The 15,426-nt window shown below is 38.6% G+C and overlaps 1 protein-coding gene across 5 annotated transcripts in view; it reads left to right on the forward strand.

Annotated features, from left to right (window-relative positions):
• PPP2R3A (protein phosphatase 2 regulatory subunit B''alpha) overlaps positions 1–15,426 on the forward strand; it is a 255,930-nt gene that overhangs the window by 210,684 nt on the left and 29,820 nt on the right. For all 5 annotated transcript variants that reach the window (XM_077130191.1, XM_077130188.1, XM_077130189.1 and 2 more), the window contains 2 exons: positions 11,607–11,782; positions 12,293–12,411. In XM_077130191.1, coding sequence (XP_076986306.1) covers positions 11,607–11,782; positions 12,293–12,411 — 295 coding nt within the window. The remainder of the gene's footprint in view (positions 1–11,606; positions 11,783–12,292; positions 12,412–15,426) is intronic.

The following is a 15,426-nucleotide window of genomic DNA, read 5'->3' on the forward strand; positions in this document are numbered from 1 at the left end:
GGGCCTACCAATTCCATGAGACATAACAATATTGAAATTAGGCTAGCTAATGATCATACAATGGTCTCTCAGTGTTCACGTGAAAGGATGAGCCCTATGTCTCTCATTTTAAATCAAAAGCTAGAAATGATTCAGCTTAGTGAGGAAGGCATGTTGAAAGCCAAGACAGACCAAAAGCCAGGACTCCTGTACCAAACAAGTGGTCAAGTTGTGAATGCAAAGTAAAAGTTCTTGAAGGAAATTTAAAGGGCTACTCCAGTGAACACACAAATAAGAGAAAACAGCCTGATTGTTCATGTGGAGAAAGTTTTAGTGGTCTAGATAGAAGATTAAAACAGCCACAACATTCCCTTAAGCCAAAGCCTAAACCAGAGCAAGGCCCCAACTCTCTTCAGTTCCGTGAGAGCTGAGAGAAGTATAAAGCTGCAGAAGAAAGTTCGGAAGTTAGCAGAGGTTGGCTCATGAGGTTTAAGAAAATAAGCCATCTCTATAACATAGAAGTGCAAAGTGAAGCAGTAAGTGTTGATATGGAAGCTGCAGCAAGTTATCTAGAAGATCTAGCTAAGATCATTGATGAGGGTGGCTACACTAAACAACAGGTTTTCAGTATAGACATAGCAGCCTGCTATTGAAAGTAGGTACCATCTAGGACTTCCATAGCTAGAGGGAAGTCAATGCCTGCATTCAAAGCCTCAAAGGACAGTTTGATTCTCTAGTTAGGGCTAATGTACCAGTTGAGGTTAGTGCTCATTTACCATTCTGAAAATCATGGGGTCCTTAAGAATGGTGCTAATTCTACTCTGCTTGTGCTCTATAAATGGAACAACAAAGCCTGGATGACAGCACATCTGTTTACAACATAGTTTACTGAATATTTTAAGTCCACTGTGGAGAACCACTGCTTTTCAAAATATAACTGCTCATTGACAGTGCACCTGGTCACCCAAGAGCTCTGATGGAGATGTACAAGATTAATGTTGTTTTCATGCCCTCTAACACATTATCCATTCTGCAGGCCATGGATCAAGGAGTCATTTCAACTTTTAAGTCTGATTATTTAAGAAATACATTTTTGTAAGGCTGGAAGCTGCAATAAATAGTGATTCCTCTGATGGATCTAGGAAAAGTAAATTAAAAGCCTTCTGGGAAAGATGGACCATTCTAGATGCCATTAAGAACAGTCATGTTTCATAAGAGGAGGTCAAAATATTAATAACAGAAGTTTGGAAGAAATTGATTCTAGCCCTCATAAATGACTTTGAGGGGCTCGAGACTTTCATGGAGGAAATAACTGAAGATATGGTGGGAATAGCCAGAGAACTAAAATTAGAAGTAAAGCCTGAAGACTGAATTATTGGTGAAGATGCTGTGAACATTGTTGAAATGACAACAAAGGATTTAGTTGATAAAGCAGCAGCAGGGTTTGAAAGGATTGGCTCCAATTTTGAAGGAAGTTGTCTGGCTGAATGCTATCAAACAGCATTGCATGCTACAGATCTTTCATGAAAGCAAGAGTCAGTTGATAAAGAAAACTTCATTGTTGTCTTATTTTAAGAAATTGCCAACGCCACATCAACTTTCAACAACCACCACCTCGATCAAATAGCAGCCATTAACATCAAGGTAGGACCTTCCACCAGCAAAAAGATTCGACTCACTGAATAAAGGCTCAGAAGATGTTTAGCATTTTTTAGGGAAAAAAAAGCATTATTAATTAAGGTATGCACATTGTTTTTTAAGATTAATGCTACTGCACACTTAATAGACTACAGTATAGTATAAACTTTACGTTTATATATACTAGGAAATCAGCAAAATGGAATGACTCATTTTATTGCATACTCGCTTTATTGAGGTGGTCTGGAACCAAACCAGCAATATCTCCGAGGTCAATAATGTTCACAGCATCTTCACCAGGAATAGAGTCCATGTCACAAAGCCATTTTTTTTTTAAGGTTTATGTACCACACTGTGCCAGTATTGAGCACTGAATCTCAAGTGAAGAGATGCCATGAGTTCTTTAATAAATTGTGTATGTGTGTGTTAGTGAATGTATGTGCAACAAAGAATATTCATTAAATGTGGGGTCCCTTAATTCTGTACTGCCTAAAATGGTAGCCACTAGCTACATGCAGCTTTGAGCACTTGGAATGTACTGTAAGTTTAAAACACACATCAGATATTGAAGACTTAGTATAAAAAGAAGTAAAGTAACTGGTTAAAAATTTTCAATATTGTTAACATGTTGAAATGATAGTTTGGATATTTCAGATTAAATAAAATATGTCAAAAATTAAGTCCTGAAATGCAGAGGGGCCAGCCTTTCCAGAACATCAACTACTTCCATCCCCCTATCCCGTATGATTGACAGCCCCTTCCAACATGAAAAATTTAGAATGGGCATGGCCCAAATACCCCTAAAGAGTAGGAAAAAGATCAAAGTTGATGGTGGAGTAATACAGAGAAGGTAGAGTTTAGCAGATGAGTATGATGGCTGAATCATTATATTGATATTTCTCTTAGTCCTCTAATACCTTAAGCAGCTAGAAGTGAAAAACCTAAAATTGTGGAACTGTAACCCATACCAAAATCTGAAATCTGTTCTGTAACTAATTGCTGCAATGTCTTTTGAAATTTATTACTTTTATGTATCTAAGGTATATAACGAAAAGGAGGAGTATACAGAAGATAGGATTTATGGGTTTGACTCCCAGTGCCTGCCCATGCCAAAAAAAAAATAGATAGGATTTAACAAATTAGTATGACTGCTTGAATCATTGTATTGATATTTCTCTTAGTTTCCAGTGTCTTGGAGCAGTTAGAAGACAAATCATAGCACTGTAACCCATACCAAATTTTAAAATCTGTTCTATAACTACTTGATAAAATGTACTTGGAAATTTATTGCTTTTTTGTATATATATTTCACAATTTAAAAAATTTTTAAATGTATATATCAAAATTAATTTTACCTTTTCCTTTTTACCTTTTTATTTTGACCTATTTAAAATTACATATGTGAATAGCATTATATGTCTATTGGGCAATGAGACTGTAAAGCATGGACCCAGGGCAGAGAATCTAAGGATGGTATTGCTTTTCTTTTTTTCCCATTCTTTTATTTCTCTATTATTTATTCTGGATATTTTCTTCTGATGTTTATAGTTTCTAGTTTTCTGCCAAAATTCTACATCTTGAACATATTGTGCATAGTTATTTTCCAGGTACATGTGTGATGATGCCATTACCCCTTGGCCTTCTCTGGTAGTCTCTGAAATTTTTACTTGGTTTTCTCCCATGCTGTCTTCCCTTTTTTTGATAGTAATTTTCTATTATATACTAGTCATTGTATGAAAAACTGCAGAGTTAATTTGAGGCCTGTGATGATGCCTTCTTCCTCCAGAGGTAATGTACAATTTCTTCTGAGAGGGGCCAGAGACACTAGCAGTCTCTGGCAGATTAATTCAATCAGTGGTTGAGAAGGACTCCAGTTCCTACAAGGTCCAGTATATTTTGTTTACTCTTATTCCTTGCCCCTTCTGGGTCCCAACCTCCAAACCTAAAGGGTTTACTACCTCCCTCCAACTTGGCAGGCCCTGTCCTTCAGTTTTCATTCTCCTAACCCTGTGAATCTGTGTCAAAAGCTCTACTTCTGTGAAACGTTTTTAAAAGAATTAAATACTTCATAAAACTCTTCCAAAAAAAAAGAGTAAAGGCAATCTTCCCAATTCATTCTATGAAGTCACTATTACCCAAGTACCAGAAGTTGACAAAGATAACAGAAGAGAAGAAAACTGCAGACCAATATTCCTTATGAATATAGATATATAGATCCCAAACAAAATACTAGGAAATTGAATCCAGCAACATTTATAAGGGACTATACATCATGACCAAGTGAAATTTATCCCTGGAATGCAGGGTTAGATTAACATCTGGAAATCAATCTGTGTAATACACCATATTTATAGAATAAAGAGTAAAAAACACATGATCTTCTCATACCTCAGGAAAAGCATTTAGCAAAATCCAATAGCCTTTGATGATAAAAATACCCAATAAAGTAGAAATACAAGGGAATTCAAGCTGATAAAGGATATCTACAAAAAACTCACAACTAATATCATATTAGTAAAGTAAGACCAAATGCTTTTCTCCTAATATCAGAATCAAGGAAAGGATGTCCACTTTCATTGAATGTCTACATTCAACACTGTATTGGAGCTTCTAACCTGGACAGATCATCGAGAAAAAGAAAGAAAACACATCCAGACTGGAAAAGAAGAAATAAAACTATCTCTATTTGCCTGATCTTATATTAGGTAATCCTAAGGATTCGACTAAAAAACTATTACAACTAATAAAAGAGCTATAGTGTGGCAGGATACAAGATCAATATCTAAAAATCAGTTGTATTTCTATAAATTAGCAATGAACAATCTGGAAATGAAATTAAGAAAACCATCCTATTTATACTAATAGCAAAAAATAAAATAAATATTTTATAAATAAGAAATAAATAAAACTAGAAATAAATTTAACAAAAGAAATGCAAGACATACACTAAAAACTACAAAAATTGTTCAAAGAAATTAAAGATCTAAATAAATGGAAAGATCTCATATTTGGTGGACAGGCTTTTGCAAACCCTCTTTTGGTATGCCCTTTATTCCCTCTGTTCTGGTTTTTATCACACTCTGCTTCTACCATGGCCACTGTCAAGGTGTCATCTCAGGACCCATCTTGTTCACCTCTATGACCAAGGTGGTAGGGACTAAAATTTATATACTGACACCATAAAGGAAGAGCCATTTAGTTTCTCCCTAAGCAATAAAGGAATGTCCTATAACTTTCTTCTTGAATAGCTGATAGGAGTTTTTATTAGGAGTGAGAAATGTCTAGTCCATAACTTAATTTCATCCAGCTGAGGACAAGAATAAAAGGTAATCTTGCTTATGTCTAAATTGTATAAATACAATTTGTTATTAATATAATTATGCTTTGAAAAAACAAAGATTGATGACAAGTATAACAAGTTTAATGCTGGTTCTCTCTGGGTGTTATTTCTTCTGTGTACTTTTCTCTTTTCAGTTTTCCTATATTGAATGGCCGTTACTTTTTTCTTTTTTGTGAAAAATAACATATTTACAAAAAAGCAATAAATTTCAAAGTACATCACAACAGTTAGTTGTAGAACGATTTCAGAATTTGGTGTGGATTACAGTTCCACAATTTTAGATTTTTACTTCAGTTGCTCTAAGATACTGGGGACTAAAAGAAATATCAGTATAATGATTCAACAATCATACTCATTTGTTAAACCCTGCCTTCTCTATATAACTCCACCATCACCTTTGGTCTTTCTCCCACTGTTTAGGGATATTGGGGCTATGCCCATTCTAACTTCTTCACGTTGGAAGGAGCTCGAGAATGGAACTAGTTGATGTTCTAGAGAGGCTAGCCCCTATGCATTTCAGGACTTATCTGGTCCAGGGACCTAACTGGAGGTTGTAGGTTTCTGGAAAGTTACCCTAATGCATGAAACCTCTGAAGAATCTTATAAAACACCCTAGGTATTCTTTAGGATTGACAGGAATGGTTTTGATTGGGGTTTGGCAAGTTATGGTAGGTAGCAATGTCTAACTGAAACTCGCATGAGAGTGACCTCTAGAGTAACCTCTCAACTCTCTCTTCCACTGGTACCTTAATGTTACACTTCTGCTCCCCCTTTTGGTTATGATGGTATTATTGATCCCATGGTGTGAGGGCCAGGCTCATCCCTGGGTGTCATCTCCCACACCACCAAGGAGACGTTCACCTCTGGGTGTCATGTCCCACGTAGCAGGGGAGGGCAGTGGTTTCACCTGCAAAGTTGGTGAATAGCCATCACTTTTAGAATCTGAGAAGATGCTACTTTTGGAAAGAAAAAAAAAACTAGAAATCTGCATTGGAAGGATACTTTAAAGAGTATCCGGTACTTCCAATAAGAATATATGTGTTGGGCAGGCCACAGTGGCTCAGCAGGCAAGAATGTTTGCCCGCCATGCCAGAGGACCCGAGTTCGTTTTCTGGTGCCTGCCCATGTTAAAAAAAAAAAAGAATATATGTGTTTAACCACCCATTCAGCCCCAACTTCTAAACTTTCAAAGACAGATAACCATCTACTGAGACAACTTGTTTTATCATTCCAGCTCTAAACCTAAAAATATCTTCCCTTCTTTTCACATTGATCCTTCTGATGCTCTCTAATACTCAGAGAATTACATCTGATTTATCTACCACACAATATGCTTTCAAATATTTAAAGGTAACTATCATGTGCCTTTGGCAAATATTGAGACGGTGTATCTGTCTCTCTTTACATTCCAATTTTCTTTCTTTCTTAGGGGATATCACAAAGAACTGAATAGGTTTCTCAAAGAAGTTTGTAAATATTAAATGTCCAATTTTTACAATAATGTAAATTTATATTTTTGAGAAAAGGTATACTTGAGGATAGTTAGCAGTCATAAATTTATTATTTTCCCCTTGCTTTTCCAAAAAAGAGATTTTTTTAAAAAATTATTAAATGTGTAGTGGTTCTTAATATGGCTTAAGATTTCCAAATGGGAATTTGACTTAGGGTCTCCTAGAACATTTTCTTGAGAACTTTTACTTTGTCATGAATCACTGGCTCTTAATAGAAAAATACTGTTCCCTATTACCAGTTACTGCTCTTGCCTCATTCTGTGATTAATTTGATGACTTAACTATAGATGCTACTCCTAAGTGACAGTAGTATATAATCAAGCGGCCATAAGAAAGAGTGAATAGGCTACTGGGTGGAGATAGCAAGTTAAGCACATAGAGTACATTTGGTCCCTCTTAAAGCTCTACTATAATGTCAGGAAAGAGTTTTTTTAAGGAATAAACCCACAAGAACCAAGAAAACAGGAGATAATAATAATAAAAAATTGGAAAGTGGGAAGCAGATTAACTTAGAAGACTATCTGAATCCTAAATCAACATGGGAAAAAAACAAGAAGTAACCACATATACCCAGCAAATCCCCAAGAAACTCTGGACTTTAGTGTACCAGAAACTTTGGAGGTGACGGCGGGATAAAGGTACAGCCAAAAAACAAGTTTATTGAAAGTCTGTTGACAGAAGCAGTTGGAGAAAGAGGTCCTTTAATTCTGTATAGATTACTGTAATGCCTGGATACATCCTAGAGTATATTAAGCACATAATCAAAAAGTATTGGCAAAGTCCCCTGAGGGAGAGGAGAAAGAATTTGGAGCTATTAAACCTTACCATCAGAGAATCCCCTGATACTGTGTTAAACTTTAGGGACACCCAAATCAATAGGCCATGCATGCCCTCAATCATGAGGTTTACTCTTGTGAAGCTTATGTAGGTAGTGGAGAAGCTTAGACTACCTATAGGCTTGCCTAAGAGTTACTTCTGGAGGACCTTAACCTGTTGTTGCACAGATGTGGCCTTAGTCTCTCTAAGCCCAGTGCTACAAGTGAAATCATTTTCCTCCCCACTATGTGGGACATGACATCCAGGGGTGAAAGTCTCCCTGGCAATGTGGGAGATGATTCCCAGGGATGAGTCCAGACTTGGCACAATAGGATCAACAATTCCATCCTGACCAAAAGGGGGAAAAGAAGTATAATTAATAAAGTATCAGTGACGGGGAGAGTTCAAATAGAGTCAAGAGGCTACTCTGCAGGTTGCTCTTACGTAAGCTTCAGATAGACCTTGCTACCTATCATAACCTGCCAACCCCCAACCAGGACCATTCCAGCCAAACCTATAGAACACCTAGGGCAATATATAAGATTCCACAAGGGTTCCATGCACTAAAGTAACTTTCCAGAAACCTACAACCTCCAGATCCCTGGTCCAGATAAGTCCTAAAACCTAGCCCAGCCTATCCAGAACATCAGATAGTTCCATCTTCCTACCCCATATTAGTGACAGATCCTTCTAATATCAAAAATTTAGAATTGCCATAGCCCAAACACCCCTAAAGAGAGGGATGAAAAGATCAAAGGTGATGGTGGAGTTATACATAGAAGATAGGATTTAACAAATGAATATGAATGCTGCATCATTAAATTGATATCTCTTTTAGTCTCCAATGTTTTAGAGCAGCTAGAAGTAAAAATCTAAAATTGTGAAATTGTAACCCATGTCAAAGTCTGAAATATGTTCTGCAACTAATTGTGGTGCTGTGCTTTGAAATTTATAGCTTTTTTGTATATATGTTGTTTTTCACAAAAAAGAAAGAAAAAAAGTCAATTGTGATGATAAAAAAGTATTTAAGTCCTCTAGCCTCCTATATTCTGGAGCAGCTAGAAGGAAAAATATGAGAGGATTGTATGGTAGCTTATGACAAACTCTGGGATCTGTCCTATAACCACTTGTTGAAGAGTGCTTTGAAAACTATTGCTTTTTTATTTCTTTGCTTTGTATATATGTTATACTATATAATAAAAAAGTTATGAATAAATAAATAACAGAAGCAGTTGGTCTCTAGATCCTCTCCACACGGCAGAACACTGGTACTTTATTCCCTGGAACTTAGAGGCCCCTGGACTGGGGAGAACCAGGCACAGCTGAAGGTGTGAGTATCACACTACAGACAGAAAGATTAAATGAATATGTGCATACTGAATACTGAGACGTCCAGCCTTCATTCCTTACTCAAGTTACAGAATGCTCGCAAGGCAGGGACTAAAAGATCTTTCTATGGGGAATCCAGGCAGCACTGAAGATGTACATCAAGTCATCCCCAAGGAAAAAAACCAGACAGTCACTTTACAGTGAAGCTCAGAGTAAACAAACCCACAGATCAGAATTTCCAGTCAGCTTTTTAGCACCTATTTTTAAATATCAGCAGAGGGCAGGCCATGGTGGCTCAGCAGGTAGAGATCTCGCCTGCCATGCTGGAGACTCGGTTTGCTTCCCAGTGCCTGCTGTGTAAATAAATAAACAAATATCAGCAGAAAAAAAAAAGTAAGTATCAGCAGAGAACAAAGGATCACTAAACACCTACGTAACTCTTCTTACATGAAAGATAGAGAACAAAACAAATAGAAAAAACATGTAACTTAGATGGAACAGAGACTTGCAGGGAGAAGAAAATTTTAACAACAAAGATAATAGTGTTAATGTCCTCAGAGGGATAAGAGGAGAAATTATATTTAGTTAATGAACAGAATGGTACTTTTATTAAAAAGAACATTCGGGGAACCAAAAAACTTGGAAATAAATACTATGACAGCAGAAATAAAAACCAGAATTTTAGAAGAAAAAGCCAAACCTCCTAGAGAGGGAAAAAAAAAAAAAGAACAGTGAAGCAATAGAAAATAGAGGCAAGATATTAAATTTGAGAACCAGTCCAAGAAGCACAACATCGAAAACTAAAATATGAGGTGAGCCATTTACATAATTTTAAGCTTTAGCCACAATAAAAAAATAAAAATAGGTAAAATTAATTTTAATTAATATATCTTTTTTTTTTTTTTTACATGGGCAGGCACCAGGAATCGAACCCGGGTCCTCGGGCATGGCAGGCAAGCACTCTTACCTGCTGAGCCACCGTGGCCTGCCCAATATATCTACTTTAAACTGTGCTAGTTTAAAACTGTCATGTACCCCAGAAAAGCCATGTTCTTTTAATCCTAATCCATTTTGTGGGGGCAGACCTATTGTGGGTGGGGCCTTTTGATTAGGTTGTTTCCATGGAGATGCAACCCACTCAGTTGTGGGTGGGACCTTTTGATAGATGGAGATGTGACATTGCCCATTCAAGGTGAGTCTTAATTAGTTTACTGGAGTTCTTAAAAAAGAGCTAACACAGAGTTGATCAGAGCCAGAAATGCTTAGAACCAACACCAAGAGCAGAGAAATGAAGCCAAGACACAGGCATTTGGAGTTGCTAAGCTAAAAGATGAAATCCAGAGTTTGTCCTGGAGAAACTGAGGGCCGCAGATGCTTAGAGTAAAAGCCACTGAAACCAGAAACAGAAAGCAAAGAACTGGAAACAAGGACCAGCCGATGCCAGCCACATGCCTTCCCAGCTGACAGTGGTGTTCCAGATACTGGCTGCCTTTCCTCCAAGAAGGTATCCTCTTGTCAGTGCCTTAATTTGGACAATTCCACAGCCCTAGAATTGTAACTTGTAACTTAATAAATCCCCTTTATAAAAGCCAATTCATTTCTGGAATATTGCACTCTGGCAGCTTAGCAGACCAAAGTGTAACCCAATATATTTAAAATGTTATAATTTCAACATGTAATCAACATAAAAATATTGATGAGATGGTTTACAGTTTTTTTTTCCATATTAAATGTTCAAAATAAAATAAAAATTTTATTTTAAACTTAGAACACATCTCAAGTTAGACTAACTACATTACAAAATGCTCAATAGCCATATGTGACTAGTAACTGCTATATTGGACCACACAGATCTAAATCACAGGCATTCCAAGAAGAGAACAGAGAAGGAGGAGGGAAGGCAAGGAAGAAATTAAATAGTTTAAGAAAATGTCTAAGAATAGAAGGATACAAATTTCCAAATTAAAAGGGACTTAGCAAGCATTACACACAAAATAGACCCAGACCAAGGCACTTCATCAAGAAATTTCAAAACATCAGGAACTTAGAGACACTTCTGCCTTCAGAGTGAAAAAAAAAAAAAAAACAGATGATCCTTTGAAATCAAAATGGCTTTAGACTACTCAACAACACCGGACAGATAGAATACAATGGATCACTGCTTTAAAAATTTTGAAGGAAAAGCACTACCAACCTTACTTCTTTAACTATCCAAAACACCACCTAAGTTAGAAAGTAGAAAATGAACATTTTCAAATATCCAAGATCTCAAAAACTTTATCTCCCATGTTCCCTTTTTCAGAAAGTTAGTGTAGGACTTGCTAGGCCAAAGAGGGAAGTAAGCAAGAATGAGAAAAATGTGAGATGCAAGAAACAAGATAAAGGTAAAAGGAGTCCCTAGGATGAAACTGAGTCAGGCTTAGAGATCAGCTAGTCCAGATTAGAGTAAATCTGAAGGAGCCAAGAAAGACTTCATCAGGATAATCCCATTGATAGAATACCTGATGGAACTGATTGTAGATTTAGACAAGTGGCCAAGTGTTTAGGATTGAATTAGTGACAAGTACACAGAAAACTAAGCAAATAAAAGAAAACTATTAAATTATAAAATGTGACTATTCAGCAATTTAACTATATTAAGGAGATGGCAAGAGCATGTAAATAAGGTAGAGCAAAGAGATAAAAGAGCTAAAATTTCATCTTTCATAGTGCAAAACTACTACATAGTAAAACGAAATAAAAGCAATACAGGCGTATTATCTGAAAATCTGAAGGTAATAATCAAGTGTTGAAAGTGATTGGTTCTGGGCAAGGGAAAATAAAAGGAAGAAAGTCTGCCATTTCTTTCTGACAAACCTTGTAAAATTATCTCATCAAGTCTGAATCAATATACATGTATTACTTTTATTTTAAAAAGAAACATGGAAAACAGTAAAATCAGGTGAATAAAGACTTCTGCCAGGTCCATGCTAATGAGTGTCCTTCTCTCCTAGCATTGAGTATTGGTTCCGCTGCATGGACGTGGACGGGGATGGGGTGCTGTCCATGTACGAGCTGGAATACTTCTACGAGGAGCAGTGTGAACGGATGGAAGCCATGGGCATCGAGCCCTTGCCATTCCATGATTTACTCTGCCAGATGCTTGACCTGGTGAAGCCCGCCAGTGATGGTGAGACTCAGTGTACTGTTCACCTCTGGAAGAGGGGGCACATAATCCCAGATTGCCCTACATCACTTAACTTTTCAGAGGCTCCCTTACAGACTTCCTATACCCAGAAGTGTTTATAGTTCCTCATTTACTGTTACTGCAGAACCAACGATTGATGGCAAATCCACTGTTTAAAAAATGGGATTTTCTAATAGAAACAGAAAGCAGATTAGTGCTTTCCAGGGGCTGGGGCAGGGGAAATAGAGAGTGACAGGGTTCCCTTTAGGGGTGATGGAAATGTTTTGGAACTTGAAAGTGGTGAGGGTTCGACAATATTGTGAATGTATGAAAGCCACTGAATGTTATACACTTTAAAATGGTTGAAATAGTGATTTTATATTATGTGAATTTTACCTAAATTTTAAAAAATTAAGAAATTGTATTTATAATAAAATATCATATAAATATTTTAAACTTCAGTGAAAGTTTCCTTTTTACTTGCAAAAAACAGCTCTTTTTTATTTTATGCAGGCAAAATAACTTTACGAGATCTAAAGAGATGCAGAATGGCTCACATCTTTTACGACACTTTCTTCAATCTGGAAAAATACTTAGACCATGAACAGAGAGATCCTTTTGCAGTCCAGAAGGTACCAGTATAGTTTTAACTTCTGCCTGAAGGTTGCAATATCAGGGACTATGTGCTTCATATAAAGATGGTCTCTGCCTGCCGCAGTCTTGTTATTTAAAGAGGTAACTTTTAAAGCATTTCCTCAATTAGAGAAAAGGAGAGAATAATTAAGCTCATCTCTCCCATAGCTAGTCTTCAAGTTTACATAAACTACATCTGCCTAGGAACTTTTCATTGAGTTCCATTAGATGGCCTGTGTGATTGGAGGTTAGAAAAAAAAATAGTTTTGAATAAAAATTGCCCTGCTAATGTAACTTTAGCAAATATATAAATAGGCACATGTGTATTAGAAACTATATTGGGCTTGATTTAAATGTACCATTCATTTCTGGGATGCTGTGGAAAGTAGTTTTCCTCATCATAATGAAAAGTAGAAGCTCTCCCTGACAGTTTTCAGATAATATGGCAGTTGGCAAATATTAATGATTGCTGGGCATGGCTGTCAGATTTGAATGTTGTTCTACATATGAATAGAGATGACCAAATTTCTCCTTACATAAAAACCTGTGGACCCTCAGAAAACCCTGGCCATATGATCCATATCCAAAAAAAAGAAAAATAATTCAGATATCACCACTTACCCACTCCTCTATTTAAAAAGTAAAAATTATATTGCTAGGAAAGGACTGCTTCAGTTGAGTGGTGGTACAACTTCTTGGGGCACATCAAGATGCATTATCAAGGTTCTATAGCCAATTCTGTATTTCAGTGAATCTTAGATGTCATCAGTTGTAAGATGCCCTATTACTTTATATACCACCAAGCAAGAAAAAATACGGCCAATTATAAGTCAGAGATAAGTGCCAATTTCAGAGCTGTTGAAAGAGTGGGCCCCGTTCTGCCCCACCCTCCCCACCTGTCTGTGCTCCCGCTCTGTCTTCCCACTCTCCACCGTGGGCCCCTGCTGTCCATTACAGGACTTGCCCTGCTGCTATGGAAGGCTCTTTTTGGTATCCAGAATATCAGGGCAGCTACTCCCTGCACCCCGTTTGGTGCCGAGGTGGGAGCTGGTACCTGTCAGGCACTCAGGGTGAGTCTGAGACCTGCCTCTGCCATCAAAACCTGTTACAAGGTCCACTCTGCTCGCTCTCGGTCCTCCTTTTAAAGGTTTGGGTGTCAGCTCCTTTTCCTCTTGGGATTTGCCTCCAACTTCCTATTTTCTGTCCAAGGGACACTGCTGTTTGTCAGCACCAGCTCAGAGCCCCTCAATTCAGAGGCCTTTTGGGTGGCCTAAAATGCTTTAGAAAGAGGGATGGGACTTACACCGTTTCTGAACCCACCACCTCCCTCTGGACACTCACCCTGTTCATCTGCCTTCTCTTTCTCTATTCCTTACCCGTTCCTCTGTCTGAGCCCTCCCTGCCTGGGGTGGGCTTGGGGCTGTACTGCACACTAGAAATGTGATGGTGGTCTGGTATGGGGAGGGCTTCTCAGGGCTGAGGCTGCCTGGGCTGCCATTCCTCTGGCCTGGCAGAAGCTGCCAGAGCCCCTGCTGACCCCTTAGAGCTTTGCTTGAGGACTCGTATCCCAAAGGGGATGCCTCTCAGGCCTGTGGGCCACATGGATGCCCATGGGAAAACTGGGTTCCTGCCCCCAGGGCACTGGTCTGAGGACAGAGCTCTGCTTATCCCTCAGTCCAGCCCTTTGTCCACCTTTTTAAAAGCTGCCTTTGCCGTCTGAGCCCTGTAAGTCTCCCCTCCCGCCTCTGGAGGATGTGTATGGAATGCCACCTCCTAGCTCCCCTCTTACTGTCCCGAAGCCCAACTAGAGGGCCTTTGACCACAAGCCTTGGGAAACAGAGTTCTCAAAGTGATGGGAGGAATTCAGAGCTTCAAAACCTTGCAGCAGAGGGCAGGCCACGGTGGCTCAGCAGGCAAGAATGCTTGCCTGCCATGCCAGAGGATTCAGGTTCGATTCGCGGTGCCTGCCCCTGTAAAAAAAAAAAAAACCTTGCAGCAGAACAGGGCAGGTTCATCCATGATCCCTTTCTCTTTTTCCCGCCACCCATGATCCAACCATGTCATTTCTCAACAGTCAGCCATGCCAGGTTTTAAATGGTTTATAAATTTTTAGTTTCTACACACTTTACCATCCACTCATGGTTTGGTAATTAAAATGTTTTACTTCATCTGTTAATGCTGAGATCCATATTTAGTTTAAAAACTTCTCCCTGTTGTGTTCATTTTTGTTGTTTGTTTTTTGGCTCATGAATTTTTTTCTGTCATTGAAATGTAAAAGTGTAATAAACTATTTCAGTTTAGTTCTGTAACATCAGGAATTTAAAAAAAAAAAAAAAGCAAATTAAAAGATGGACTGGAAAAGAAAAAGAACCTTGCAGAATTCTTGCAGCAGGCTGTCCATTATGCCTTCTTCCAGTTCAGGCTTCAGAAGTTAAGTGGGAGCTTCCAGAGGCCATGGTGCTTCCCTTAGGTGGTCCCAGGAGCCCCCTCCCACCCTGCTTCTGCCACCTAGGGGGTACTCTGCAACCCTCCCCTCTTAGCCTCGGCCAGCCCCGCCAAGGCAGTATTCTTAGGGCCGGCTATGGGTGCGACAGCAGGAGTCCAGGGGAGGTGACTGGCCAGTGCAGAGCCCCCTCTGCAAACTGGCTCTGTCCAGTCTCTGTAACAGACCCTGGAGATCCAGTCCTCAGGGCCTCAGGGAGGTCCCTGTTCACTCTTGGCTGCTCCATCCTCTGCCAGCCCCTCCCTTCTCTGCCTTCTGGTCCTGTGAGAATCAAAGCCATTTAAAGTGCCAGCACAGTGCCTGAAAGCACAGAGCAGTCCTTCAATAAATGTTTGCGAAGCAAAAGAAAGAATGAAGCCAAAAACAACAAAGAGTGGGGCAGGTTGGAGGAGGCGTGTCTTGAAATTGATTAAATATAATAGTTGAGCACATTGTATGGTCAACATTTATGTACTTAACATTCTTCTAGGCATAACTGATCCTAGACCCCAGGGCGATGCTAACTCACTTT

The sequence above is a fragment of the Tamandua tetradactyla genome, chromosome 15 (assembly GCF_023851605.1).
Source record: "Tamandua tetradactyla isolate mTamTet1 chromosome 15, mTamTet1.pri, whole genome shotgun sequence".
NCBI classification, from domain to species: domain Eukaryota; kingdom Metazoa; phylum Chordata; class Mammalia; order Pilosa; family Myrmecophagidae; genus Tamandua; species Tamandua tetradactyla.